Source organism: Lepidochelys kempii, chromosome 2 (assembly GCF_965140285.1).
Source record: "Lepidochelys kempii isolate rLepKem1 chromosome 2, rLepKem1.hap1, whole genome shotgun sequence".
Classification (NCBI taxonomy): Eukaryota; Metazoa; Chordata; order Testudines; family Cheloniidae; genus Lepidochelys; species Lepidochelys kempii.
In genome coordinates, this window is record NC_136381.1 from 270,927,448 (window position 1) to 270,941,194 (window position 13,747).

At 51.7% G+C, this 13,747-nt stretch overlaps 1 protein-coding gene across 1 annotated transcript; it reads right to left on the minus strand.

Moving 5' to 3' along the window:
* Nucleotides 1–3,157: 3,157 nt before the first annotated feature.
* Nucleotides 3,158–6,327, minus strand: LOC144930182 (uncharacterized). The gene has a single exon (XM_078851351.1). The coding sequence runs from the start codon at nucleotides 6,325–6,327 to the stop codon at nucleotides 5,026–5,028; it is 1,302 nt and encodes a 433-aa protein (XP_078707477.1). The 3' UTR covers nucleotides 3,158–5,025.
* Between the last annotated feature and the right edge of the window lie 7,420 nt (nucleotides 6,328–13,747).

Sequence of the window (13,747 nt, forward strand, 5' to 3'; positions counted from 1 at the left end):
TTGGCGGCTGTGATTGCAGAGCCATTGGCCATTATCTTTGAAAACTCGTGGCGAACGGGGGACGTCCCGGATGACTGGAAAAAGGCTAATGTAGTGCCCATCTTTAAAAAAGGGAAGAAGGATGATCCTGGGAACTACAGGCCAGTCAGCCTCACCTCAGTCTCCGGAAAAATCATGGAGCAGGTCCTCAAGGAATCAATTCTGAAGCACTTAAAGGAGAGGAAAGTGATCAGGAACAGTCAGCATGGATTCACCAAGGGCAAGTCATGCCTGACTAATCTAATTGCCTTCTATGACGAGATAACTGGTTCTGTGGATGAAGGGAAAGCAGTGGACGTGTTATTCCTTGACTTTAGCAAAGCTTTTGACGCGGTCTCCCACAGTATTCTTGCCAGCAAGTTAAAGAAGTATGGGCTGGAGGAATGGACTATAAGGTGGATAGAAAGCTGGCTAGATTGTCGGGCTCAACGGGTAGTGATCAATGGCTCCATGTCTAGTTGGCAGCCGGTATCAAGTGGAGTGCCCCAAGGGTCAGTCCTGGGGCCGGTTTTGTTCCATATCTTCATAAATGATCTGCCCAATCAAATAAGTTTGAGAACCACTGTTCTAGGCTACACAACCTCTCAGCACAGTGACCCTATTGTCACAATAAGAATCGTCAGAGGGGAAGATTTTTGCATAAGAATTATAAATACCATCAGTGGGCCCTGTCCTGACCCCAAGGGGAATTTTCCCATTTGACACCAGAAAGCCCAGGATTGGAGCCCAATAACCAATGGCATAAGAGTAATTTTACATACAAATACATTTGCAGAATATACACCACACACACCGATTAATTTGCTTTCTATCGCTAGCAAGGTCATGCAGAAGACGTCAGTGAAGAATTCTGTCCAAACAGCCCAAAAGGAAGTTACAAATAAATGAGTCAATAGGCAACAAAATAACCATATTAGTAAAGAACCAGCCACTCCCTTTATAAATCTGGCAGGTCCAGACCCACAGCTCCTGCCTGGTTTATCGTCATCCAACCTCTCTTCAGACTCTGAGTCACAGATGAGATTCTAGCAGCCAAAACTCCTTTAGCGGTGGCAGCATCTGCAAAGAGGAGTTTCACCCCTTGCTAACTCGTCCTCAGTTTAGCTGGGTGAATAACTTTGAAGGCATTTGTGGGGTACCCTGAGCTGGGACCAGAGGAAATTCCTTTCACAAGGGAGATGGGAACAAGCTGCTTCCTAGCAAATTATTTCAGAGAGTTTAACTATTGGACCCCGGCTCTCAGCACCCGCTAGAAAAGAAGGGTCCTGAAAATATGATTTAGTGAGGGCTGAAATTCACCCTGTGCAGAGGAGCCTGTGACGGGGCAGCAGCCCCTCACTGGCTGGCAAAGGGTTAATAGCAGCCCTTGGAGTGGCTGTGCAGAACCCAGCCAACCAGAGGAAGGCTTAGAAGCAGCCAATCAGGGCCAGGCTGGGTCCTATAAGAAGGGCTGCAGGGCAGCGAGGAGCTCAGTCTCTCCTGGAGCTTGAGGGAGTGGGCCTGGCTGCCCATAGAGAGAAGTGCGTGCGACAGAGCCGTGCTGGGCAGGGTCGGGGGAGCAAGTGGAGCTCCAGCCCGGCTGGCTCCCAGACCGCGTCCTTGACACAGGGGCCGAGTAGGTGCTGGGGCTATGGAGAAGTGGCCCAGGGAAAGCAGGTAGCGGCAGAGGGGAAGGAGAGGCCATGAGCAGCTGCCAGCGAGAGGGTCCGTGGGTTGGGGCCCAGAGTAGTGGGCAGGCCTGGGCGCCCCCTTTTGCCCCACTGGCCGCTGAGGGAAGTGGCCGGCCAAAGGACTGCAGTTTGCCCCTGAGCAAGGGGCTGGACTAGGCGCTCTAGTCCATTGCGGCGAGAAGCTGGGCAAAGGACTGCGGGCTCCCTGGAAGCGGGGAGACAACGGAGTTGGGGCACAGCCGGAGGGCCGTGCCCTGAAGAGGACGCCACAGTTCGGGAGTCCCAGACAGCGGAGACGGTGGAGAAGCAGTGACGGGAGTGAGACACTACAAGAGGAGGGTGCCCTGCTGGACAGAGCGAATTCCCATAGCAACCGGTAGGAGGCACCGTGGGTGGTGAGCACAACCCGATACAGAGCCAGACCAGGCCTAGACACCACTTCAGCCCTATAGAAATCCCCCTTGTTCTCCTTTCCCCCATGGGGGATTTTGGTCTCCTGGACCAACGCACCAATCATTCCACCCTGACTCCGGCCAGTCCCTTTGGCTGCCATTTTCCCCCAGTCACTCACTTGGCCCAAACCAACGCCCTTCACGCGGTGTCTGTAAATCACAAGTTGATGTGAAATGGCTGGATCGTGAAATGTTCGCATAGCGCCTGCCCCCCGGGCTCCTTTAACAACAGAGGGATTTGGGTTTGGGGGTGGGGGAAGAGTGGACCCAACAGGGGACTCTGTCTCCACATCCCATCCCCTCCTACTCGCTGTGGTTCTCGGTCAGTTCTTCATCCGGAACCTGGCAGACCAACCCCACGGACGCTCCGTTTTCTCAAGCACTCCAGCCCCGAGCCCCTCTCGGCCACGGTGGGAAAAGCACAGCACAGCACAGGCTGGAGCAGGGAGAGCCAGGGTGTCTTCGTTCCCGCCCCCAGAAGGTGCCTGGGGCAGGGAGCAGCAGAAGGCAGTGCCCGGATTGCTTGTTCGGACAGTTAGCGGGTGGAGGGAAAGCGCGAGATAAGACGCACTTGGTTGTGAGTAAAGCACTTGACAGAGCATCTCATCAAAACGTACTGTCCCGGCTGACCCAGCGTCAGCAGAGACCATCCCACGGACTGAACGCTGGCTGCAGACGTGTTAGCCAAGAGTAATAACAACAGGCCACGGGACGGAGCTGGGAGCAGGTGCTCAGCGGGTGCCACGGCTGTGTTACTGGGAGCTCCTGATTTATGCCATTTCTTCACGAATCACCTAGCAGAGGCAGTAAGAGCATGTTATTAGGGAAGCAGCATCTGCCCTGCAGAGAGTCAGTGGGAAGGAAAGAATCCAGGAAGCAGGAAACACTGATCGGGACCTGGGGGAAGACAGTGGACAGCAGCAGATTAGACAGGAGCTTCCAGTCCATCCTGGCACCTGAAAAGGCCAATACACAGAGGCTTTGTGTAACGGAGCAAAGGGGTGACAGCCCCCATCTCTCTGCCTTGGGATAACCCCACTGGAGACGGCATGCTGTTCAGGGCTCCTCAGGAGAGCTGGAAAAATACCGATGGCCCGTTCAGAGAACAGCCACAATGTGATCTGGGGGCACAAGGGATTGACTGGTGAGGAATGAGCAAAAGAGACAAGTAGGTCCAGCTTCACTGAGCAGTGACCTGACGGGACCCAATAACAATCCGGGGGAAACACGGGGGCGCGGGCACGGGAGAGAGAATTTTACAGTAATTCAAGGTGGGGATGACTGGACGAAATCAAGGATTAAAGCTGAATGTCAGAAAAAAACTTCCTAAGGGGGAGACGTTTCAGGCTGTGGAACCACCCCCCCAGAGAGGTGACACCCCAGAGTTTGGGACACGTACAGTTAGACGGACCAAGCACTGGAGGGAACAGGCGTGCAGTGCCAGGGAGAAGTACTAGAGTTTATTAGAAGACTTATTAGTTCTTTTCCAAATCTAACAACTAGGATTCTAGGCTATCCACACGGAGAACGACAAATTTTAACGTTAAAATGACCCTTTGCCTAACTACAAACTAGCAACTAAACCCAAGTCCCTTTCACACAAGATGAGAAGTAGTCAGTGTCTATTAGACTGTGCACGGACCTCACAAGGGAGCGAGGGGCGACCCATCGCTGGAGAGGGTTAACAGGCTGGACATATTCCTAGAAAATACAGAGTAGAGCCCGACCCTGCATTGGCTAGGAATGGGCAAAATGACCAATCGGTCTTTTCCAGCTCTAACCAGTCTCTGTCACTGGAGGGTTTTAAGAGCAGGTTGGACAAACACCTGCCAGGGATGGTCTAGATAATACTTAGTCCTGCTGGGAGTGCAGGGGACGGGACTAGACGACCTCCTGAGGTCCCTCCCAGCCCTAGGACTCTGTGAATCTCTGTCAGACCTCTAGGTGGTCTCAGTGAGATGGTCACTTCTCAGGTCAGGGATCAGGCCGTACGCAGTTGTGAAGCCCGGCGCACACTCCTGGTGGGTAAATAGTCAGTAAGAGAACAGAGAGGAAAGAGCACTACAGTAATTATTGCTCCAGGGCATTGCACCTGGAGTCCTCAAGTCCACACTCGACTGAGGTTTTCTTTCATTTCCCAGACTGTCACCGGCCCGGCTGGAACAGGCGCTGTCCGTCAGGTCTGTCCAGTAGCTCCACTGAGGAGCTGCTGGCATAAGCCATAACTACAGCGCAGTAGCAAAGTCTCGCCCGCCCCCCAGTACCCACTGGGCCTGACCTAACAACACCACACAGCACAGCACCCCCCGCCCTGAGAAACCACTGGTCTTCGCCAGAACTATCCCAATGAGCACGACGCTCCCGTGTTTGCTCCACACAGGAACGGGCAGGAGAGTCCTGCTAGCACCCTCCGCTCCTTTCAGTAGTAAGATGAAGACCCCACATCGGTCAACCCGGGCCATGTCATTCCCAACGCCCTCCAAGCGCTGCTCCATAAGCCAGATCCCTTCCCAGAAATCTCCCGTCCCTCCTGCCAGACGTTCTCTAGCACCTCTGGGGGTTACGTCCAACCCAGCAAATGGGATTAGTACTACAGTGTTGGCATCCTTCAGGGCAAGACTCGGGCCCTTGTTTTCATTGGAATTCGAGCTGCGTTGTGCAGGGAATGTGCAGTTGTGTTTTCCTTAGGGATGCACGGTTGGTTCGTCAGCGCAGGCCTTCAGCCTGGGAGCTCCTTGTGCCAGGGAGCCTGTTATTTCATCAGCACCACGGCATGTCCAAATCCTAAATTACAGCATTGCTCCTCCTCTGCTCCTGCTCAGGGGACGTAGCATGTCTCTAACTCCCTCCTTATGTACACTGCGTTAAGGCTTCCAGAGGCATTTGGCTTGGGGCACAGACAGCAGAAGCGGGTGCATCTGGAGGAAGGGGTTGAACGACTCCCCGTCTCCGTAGCAGGACAAGAGTCTCTCCTCCGTGTGGACGGCCTGGTGCACCGTCAGCTCCTTCTTGTGGCTGAAGATCTTCCCGCACTCGGTGCAGGGGTAGACCCGCTCCACCGTGTGGGTGAGGTGGTGGGTCCGCAGGTTGCCCTTGTACTTGAAGCTCTTGCCACACTCCACGCAGGTGAAGGGCCGCTCCCCCGTGTGGATCCGCTTGTGCTTCATCAGCGTGGTCTTCAGGTTGAAGGTCTTGCCGCACTCGGCGCAGACGAAGGGGCGCTCCCCGGTGTGGATGCGCTGGTGGGTGATAAGGGTGCCCTTGCGGTTGAAGCTCTTGCCGCACTCGGTGCAGGTGAAGGGCTTCTCCCCGGTGTGGATGCGCTGGTGCTTGATCAGCTCCCCGTTGTGGCTGAAGCACTTGCCGCAGTCGGCGCAGGCGAAGGGCCGCTCCCCAGTGTGGATGCGCTGGTGCCGGGTCAGATCCCCGTTGCGGCTGAAGCTCTTGCCGCACTCGGAGCAGCCAAAGGGCCGGTCCCCGATGTGGATCTTCTGGTGCAGGATGAAGGTCTTCTTGGCGCAGAAGCCCTTGCCGCACTCGGCGCAGACGAAGGGGCGCTCCCCGCGGTGGATCTTCTGGTGGGTGATGAAGTTGGCCTTGCGGTTGAAGCACTTGCCGCACTCGGTGCAGGAGAAGGGCTTCTCCCCGGTGTGGATGCGCTGGTGCAGGATGAAGGTCTGCTTGGAGCAGAAGCTCTTCCCACACACGTTGCATTCGAAGGGCTTCTCGCCCGTGTGGATGCGCTGGTGCCGCATCAGGTCGCCCTTCTGGCTGAAGCTCTTGCCGCACTCGGTGCAGGTGAAGGGCTTCTCGCCCGTGTGCACCCGCAGGTGAGTGATGAGGTTTCCCCGGTGCTGGAAGCTCTTTCCGCACTCGGTGCACGTGAACGGCCGCTCGGCAGCGTGGGCTCGCGGGCGTTTCACCGGCTCGGTGCTGGCGGCCACAGCCCCCCTGCGGTCAGAGGCCGAAAGGGATTTCTGGCTGGGGTTGCTTGTCGGGGCCGTTGGCACCTTTCCCTTGGGCTCAGGGGTTGTCTGCGGCCCCTCCACAGTCACTGTGGGTCTCTGGAGCGCTGTGATGTTTCCCTGGGCGTGTTTCACTTTCCAGTGATTAATGCTGGGTTCTGTCCTGAGCAAGCCTGGGGAAGCAGCCTCTAAGCCTCTCATCAGCAAAGCCCTGTTCGATTTCACATCCTCTGGCTCTTCCCCAGCCTTTTCAAACACGGTAAGAATTTATTGGTCACTGTCCCCACCCATTCTGGAATTCTTAGGTAGCAGAGAGACAGGGGTTAAGATGGATTCAGACTGGCCAGAGCTCTCCTGAGTCATGCTGCCGTCGAAGCCATCTTGGCTCTTTCCCTGTCTCTGCCCCTGTGTCCCTAGTCCCACGTATGCATGTATCTCCCCAAAGGTCAGCTATGAACCCATCTCCCCTTTGTTCTCCATCTGGGGCTGTCAAGGTTCCTTCCCCACTCTGAGCTCTAGGGTACAGATGTGGGGACCTACATGAAAACCTCCTAAGCTTACTTTTACCAGCTTAGGTTAAAACTTCCCCCAGGTAAAAACTATTTTACCCTTTGCCCTTGGACTTCCACTGCCACCAAATGTTTATCCGGGTTTATTTTATTAGGAAAGCGTTGTTTGGAAATGTCTTTCCCCCTAAAATCCTCCCAACCCTTGCACCCCACTTCCTGGGGCAGGTTTGGTAAAAATCCTCACCAATTTGCAAAGGTGACCACAGACCCAAACCCTTGGATCTTAAGAACAATGAAAAAAGCATTCAGTTCTTGAAAAGAAGAATTTTAATAGAAGAAACAGTAAAAAAGAATCACCTCTGTAAAATCAGGATGGTGAATACCTTACAGGGTAATTAGTTTCAAAACATAGAGAATCCCTCTAGGCAAAACCTTGAGTTACAAAAAGACACACAGACAGCAATATCCATTCCATTCAGCACAGCTTATTTTCTCAGCCATTTAAAGAAATCATAACCTAACGCATATCTAGCTAGATTACTTACTAAGTTCTAAGACTCCATTCCTGTTCTGTCCCTGGCAAAAGCATCACACAGACAAAGAGAGCTTTGTTTTCTCCCTCCCGCTTTTGAAAGTAGCTTTTGAAAGTATCTTGTCTCCTCATTGGTCATTGTGGTCAGGTGCCAGCGAGGTTATCCTAGCTTCTTAAGCCTCTACAGATGAAAGGGTTTATCCTCTGGCCAGAAGGGATTTTAAAGGTGTTTACCCTTCCCTTTATATTTATGACAGGGGCCTTGGCTCTGCTTCCTTGCAGAGAGGTGGGGAAAACCTCCTTCCTCTTGGCTGCTCGCCATTGGGGTGACACACACACCTCATGTCCCCTGCTCTGCCTCAAGCGCAGCTATTTAACACTTTACACTCCATGCACAGCAATGCAAAGCTCAGAGGTAAACTGAGGCACACAAAGGAATCATAAAAAATATTACCAAAATTCCCACTTTGTCACACCCCTCTCCCCTGCAATTTCACTTGGTTTCAGGATTCTCCTTCCAACATGGCTGCTCAGTGTTGCTATGCGGCTGTTGAACAGTTTATTTGATTTTTAAGGCTCTCGTGGTCGTTGGCATCAACCTTGCACAGGTCTCGCCTTGCTCAGAATGTCTGTCTCCCATGATTCCCACGGGGCGCGAGCCACAGGCTGACTCAGTCAAGATGGTTCTTTACAGCAGGTGCCCGGGAGGCTGGCCCGAATAAAGATGGCCTCTCTCTGCCCGTGTTCCCAGTGGGACTGAAGCCAGGCTGCCCTCAGGGCCCTGTGCTCCATGTCTGGAAACTGGGCAGGAAATGGGGAGTTTGGTGGGAGATGGGGGCAAGAGGGAGACAGCAGAGTGCAGGGGAATATGGGATAGGGATGTAAATATGGCGGTGGGGGGCAGGTGGGGCCAGGAGATGGGGGCAGATGGAGAGGAACAGAAAGGCAGTTCCCTAAGCTCAGGGGAGGATAAAGCAATCCCCTGTTCCATTTTGTATTTATGGCCTGAAATGCTCACAAACAAATGGGGGCAGAGCGGCTTCCCCGAAAGGCCCCTGTTAGAAACCTGCCGGCTCCTTACTGGGCGCCGGTAACCAGCAGCACAACCTCCAGCCCGCCCGGGGCTCCGTAACCCACGGCAAAGGGAGGCCAGGTCTGCCGGAGGGCAGCAGGGCCCTGGCTCGGGGGGGCCAGAGGCTGTGTGAGATCAGGAGCTGCAGGCCAGAGGCAGCTGTCTGGGAACCGGCTGTGGAGCCAGGCTGGGCGGCTTAGGAGCGGGGAGGGAAGGATTGCTAGCTGGAAACAGCCTGTTGCAGGCAGGGGTGCAGTGATTGCCAGGGCAGGGGGCTGCTTAGGAGGGGCCTGCAAACAGGAGTGTGTGGGGACAGGCCTGAGCCAGATGCACCAAGGGACTGAGCTGTGCCTGAGGAATCTGCAGGCCAGTGCACGATGCCTTCTCCAGAAGGTGGTACAGGAAACGATATTCCCTCACCCACTGTGTCTCTCTGAGGCTCAAACATGTGACACCGATCTTTAGGTAGTGACCTGAGGGGAGAGGCAGCTGTAGCTAGCTGGGACAGAGGCTTGGCACAATGTGGGATTCATTCCTTTATCAGCCCTGACGGTTCTGTCACCTCAGAAGAAATCATTTCTGATGTTAAGAAATCATGGTAATCAACACGGTAATAATCAAAAAACTCCAGAACGGGGGAAGGGTTGATTGAGGTCTGGGGTCATCCTTCCTGGTGGTTTGGTGTTAGAATGAGGTCTGGAAAAGACAGACACAAATGCCTGATCCAGATCAAATCCGTTTTTATTAAACTATAAAACTACCGCTACATGATTTAATAAAAACTTGGAATACAGGAACACACAGGGAATGGACTAGAACATACTGAGTGTGGATACACCCGTCATCGAATAAAGCTTGTCTAATTACACGGGTTATTAAATGCAGATTGTTACAAACACACACACTGGTTCTTGATTATAGGCTATACTGGAATAACAAGGTAATAGAGGGAAGGTAGAATTTGCTCGTAAGACACACCAGCTCCTCCAGCGCAGTTCTGAACAGAACCAGGTAAATCAGTCCCGGCAGGGACGGGTCTTATCACCCAGCACAGCTAATGAGCACGAGCAAATAAGCAGGTGTGAGTGAAATATCCTCAGCGTGAACGGTGATTTCAGCTGCCAGCGTGACTGGGCACTTTCCACCTGCCACAAAGTCTCTGATACAGCTGTAGCAGCTGGATGCTTCTAAACCCCTCTCAGGGCCGACCCGAGCTTCGTTATAGTTAAAACATTAGTAAATAGTCTTACTAGCCTTCCAGCCACTTCTGTTCCCCTCCCAGCTGCTGCTCCTCATCCTAGTGGTCTCTTAGGCTATGTGTACACTGCAATTCGACACCTGCAGCTGGCCCGTGCCAGCTGAGTTGGGGCTGTTTAATTGTGCTGTAGATGTTTGGGCTCAGGCAGGAGCCCAGGCTCTAGGACCCTGCAAGGTGGGAGGGTCCTAGAGCCCAGGAGCCCTAATGTCTACACTGCGGTTAAACAGCCCCTTAGTCTAAGCCCTATGAGCCTGAATTATCTGGCACGGGCCAGCTGCAGGTGTCTAATTACAGTGTAGACAGACTCAAATTTCAGTGTAGACATCCTCTTAGAGCCCCTTTTATCTAGTCTTGCACCCCACAGCAGAGGTGAGGAGCTAACACCTGGTCTGCGAGCAGGGTGGATTTCCAGGGCTGTCATCTCTTTCCTTCTCTTCAAGGGGTCGCTGCTGAGCTTTGTTGCCAGGGCTGCTGCCGTTTGCTATCACATCCTGAATTCTGTAGCTCCTGTTTCTCAGTGTAACACTCTCACTGTGGGGACTTTCCAGCAGCTGAGCTCCCCAGCCTGGCTAATTCAGAGCTAGACAGTTAGAGCTAGACAGTCACCCGCTTGTAGGGCAAAATTCTCCTTCTGCAAAGGTCTTGAGCCAAAGCACTAACTGGAGTGAGGGCAGGGCATGGTGCCAAACAGAAGGCACGAGTTCTGTCCATTTCTCTTCCCCGGACCAGTGAAAATGTGCAGATTAAATAACTATACACATCACCACCAGGGAGCGATTTCCCAAGTTAGCTGTGTCCAAACCTTGTGTGCAGGCAGCCAGGAGGGACTCGGCCCTACAAGGACAATGCTCAGATATGGGGGGGAAAGGGGGTGTTTTGTTCTATAGCCCCAGTAGTGCACAAGGTGCTGTAAAGTTTATGAAAACTTGTTTATAGGGTTAATCCTATATTCTGTTGTCTCTCCCCAAATTCCATTGACGGCCGTAGCAATCTGAGGGTGGGGGGCAAGCACTCTCCCCGTGACAAAATAAAGCCATCCCCAACGAGGGGCGGCAGCTTTTTCGCTGGGAGTGCAGCTCCCGCTGCCGAGGTGCTGTCCACACCTGTGCTTTTCATCAGTAAAACTTTTGTTGTTCGGGGGGGTATTTTTTTTCATACCCCTCAGCAACAAAAGTTTTAATGATGAAAGTGCCAGTGTAGACATGGCCTAAGACTTCCATTCTGACCATACCCCTGATTCCCTTTCGCCGTAGAGAGCCTCACAGAGTGGGAAACTCTTGCCCGACAGCCTCTTAGGTGGTATTAAAGACGGGCTTAACTGTACCTTTTGGGGAAAAAGAGATAAAGTTTGTTCGGATGCTCTGAAGCAGCTGCTGTGCTTGCTGAAGTCCAATTCTATTTCTTTTAAGACAAAACAGGACAAACACACGCACAAGGGGAGAGACAAGAACACAGAAGAGAGAAAATGCAGCTGCTCTTGGAGGTGCTGACTGTCCCTTGCTGCTGATGGAACAGCTCCCACCCACGCCCTGATTAACCATTCTGAGACCTGGCAAATCTGTCCCAGCTTCGGCCTCTTTAAGGCTTTGCTTAACATATACACTGGGTCGCATTCTCCCCTTGCAATAGTTTTGCTTAGGGGTAAAACTAAATTGACTTCAGCTGAGTCACTCCAGTTTACATGAGTGGGAGAGAAGACTTGGGGTGAGCGTAACATTTCTTTTGGCTGCGATTACTTATTTCTTGTTGTCTTGTTTTCAGCTCACAAACCACCGGCACGGAGAGACAAAAGAAAAGCGTTGTCAGCAGCAGCATTTGGGAGGAAACGTCTCGCTGTGGCCCTTACACGGGTGCAGCTTCGGTTTGAGCAGGAACACAGAGAGCGCTCGTACAGACAGAACAAGGGTTTCTAACCATGACCTGAGACACTTCCTTGTGAACATCTGACACCGAAGCAATTTCCTCTGAAGGAGTCCAGCTGCATTTTTTGTTGTTTTTAGAAAAATGGTTTCCCCCCCCAGATTCCAGGGGCCAGATTCTGCTGTCAGTTACACTGGTGTAAACTGATGTCAGTGCAATAAAAGTGGGGTAAGTCAGAGGAGAATCAGGTTCTTGAATCTTAAAAGTAAATGTTATAAAACAACGAGAGACACCAATCGTGAATCACAGCTCAGCTACATGCTTTGTTTAAACGGCGCTTTCATTTTCATGGATAAGTTGCAGTCAGGTTTTATCTAAACCAGCTTTTAACCATATCCACTTTTTCTTTCACAAATTTTTTGAATGTAGACTGTTTTTCTTCAAGCTTCTTGTACATATTCTTCTCTCCTGGCAGCAGGGCCTCCTTATTGGCAATCTTTCTTATGATCTCAGCTACTTCCCTAACCTCTCTCAGTGATTTTATTCTTTCTTGGTACCCAGGCTTTAGTTCCTGTTGTTCCGACATGATCAGCAGGTCAATGTATTCCGGAGTGGACAGCGGGTTGGGTTTCAGAGCAATTGCTTGCAAACGCTGGAGGCTGTGAGATGATTTATCAATAAGCTTCATTAATATCTCTTCCACTGCAGCGTATTCCTGAGACAGCTTCTCAACCACACTCTTTGTCGATAACACCTCACCAGATGCCTTCTCATACTTTTCTTTCAGTTGTGCATAGGTCTGTTTCTCTTTTACTAGTTTATATTCCCACCTGTACTTTTGATTGAAATGAACGTTCCAGACACATTTACCAGGGCAAACTGTGCAACGTCCTGTATTCCCGTCTATAGCCGCACAGTTGTGCTTACCAGCATCGTTAGGGATTCCACAGGGGTAGTGACAGGTATAGTGACACTGCTGGCAGTTTGTTATATACTGACCTGTACCAGAGATGTCCTCCTGCACTGGCACTGTTTTCTCTACCTCATACTCAAAGTCTTTATTGGCCTCCATATCCCCCTGATGCTGTTCCAGAGCTTCCTGTGTCTTTCTCAGTTCTTCTAGCTTCACCAGACCAGCTTTGATTTGCGGCTGCAGCCCTTCCACGGCCGTCTCCAGCTCCTTCCGCTCTCTGAGGACTTCCTGCGTTAATGTTAAACTTCTGGTTTCTATTTTAACTAAGGATTCAAAAAATGTCTTCATGCTCATGGCTCCCATTTTCCAGAACATTTCATCAAAATTAAAACTGCCCTCGTCAGCTCCAGCATGACAGGCAAAGAGCGCGGAGTTATTGAATTTGAAGTGAATAGGGTTGCCCTTAGCATCTCTAGCACAAGGGACGTCAGCTGTTTTAATAGCCTCTAGAACAGGGGGCGTCTGTCCATCGGCGAAGGTGATCAGGATTTGTATATTGTCTTTTATATCCTTCCCAAAAATGGAGAGCACGGAGTCAAACACGTATTTCTGGGCATGTGTCAAACGAGCTAGTGAGGCCTGAACTACGACGCAGACGGCGTCTATGTGATCAGTGGCTCCTTGGGTGGAGAAAAACTCTCGGATCTGCCTTGTTATCTCTTTGTCTTGCTCGATCCCTCTGGTGTCGCCAAATCCCGGCGTGTCTATTATAGTCAGGGAGTAGGGGACTTTGAAACCATTTTTGTGATTAACTTCATAGGCTGTCACTTCAGATGTCTGGCTCTCAGCTTGGCTTCTGTTTGTAGTCTCATGGATTAGTTTGAACCTGAATTCATCTTTCCATTGCACACCCAGGACATAGTTGATCATCCCATTGATGAGTGTAGTTTTTCCTGACCCAGTTGCTCCCAGCACCATAATGACTTTGTTAGGGATCTGTAGGTTCTCTTTTCCCAGTCGAAACTTTGGATGTGTTGCGTTAGAATCAAACTCCGCCTTCTCTATTGGAAGTGCATAAACTGAGGGCTGCCCTTTTTCTATCAGAGCGCTCTTCTCGAAGAAATCTTGTGCTAGTGTCCTTAATTCTAATCCCGATGTGGAAATTGATCCCTCCTCACCTGGGTGACTCACAGTCCCGTCTGCACACACAGCTGACACCCGGAATCTGTAGGACGTCTGAGGCCTCAATCCATCAATGGTACAGAACTCTGCTCTCTTTCCTGTTCTTCGTTCCAGCCATTTGTCTTTCCCCTCATGTCTTTCACCTTCAGCTTGCTCTTTGTATTCCACCTTATACTCCCTTATACTGACTCCATCTCCAATGATGCTTGGACTCTCCCAGGTGAGGTCTATGGCTGATGATACTACAGTAGCTTTTTCTGGTTTTCCAGGAGGGCTGGTAGGAAGCATCTTCACA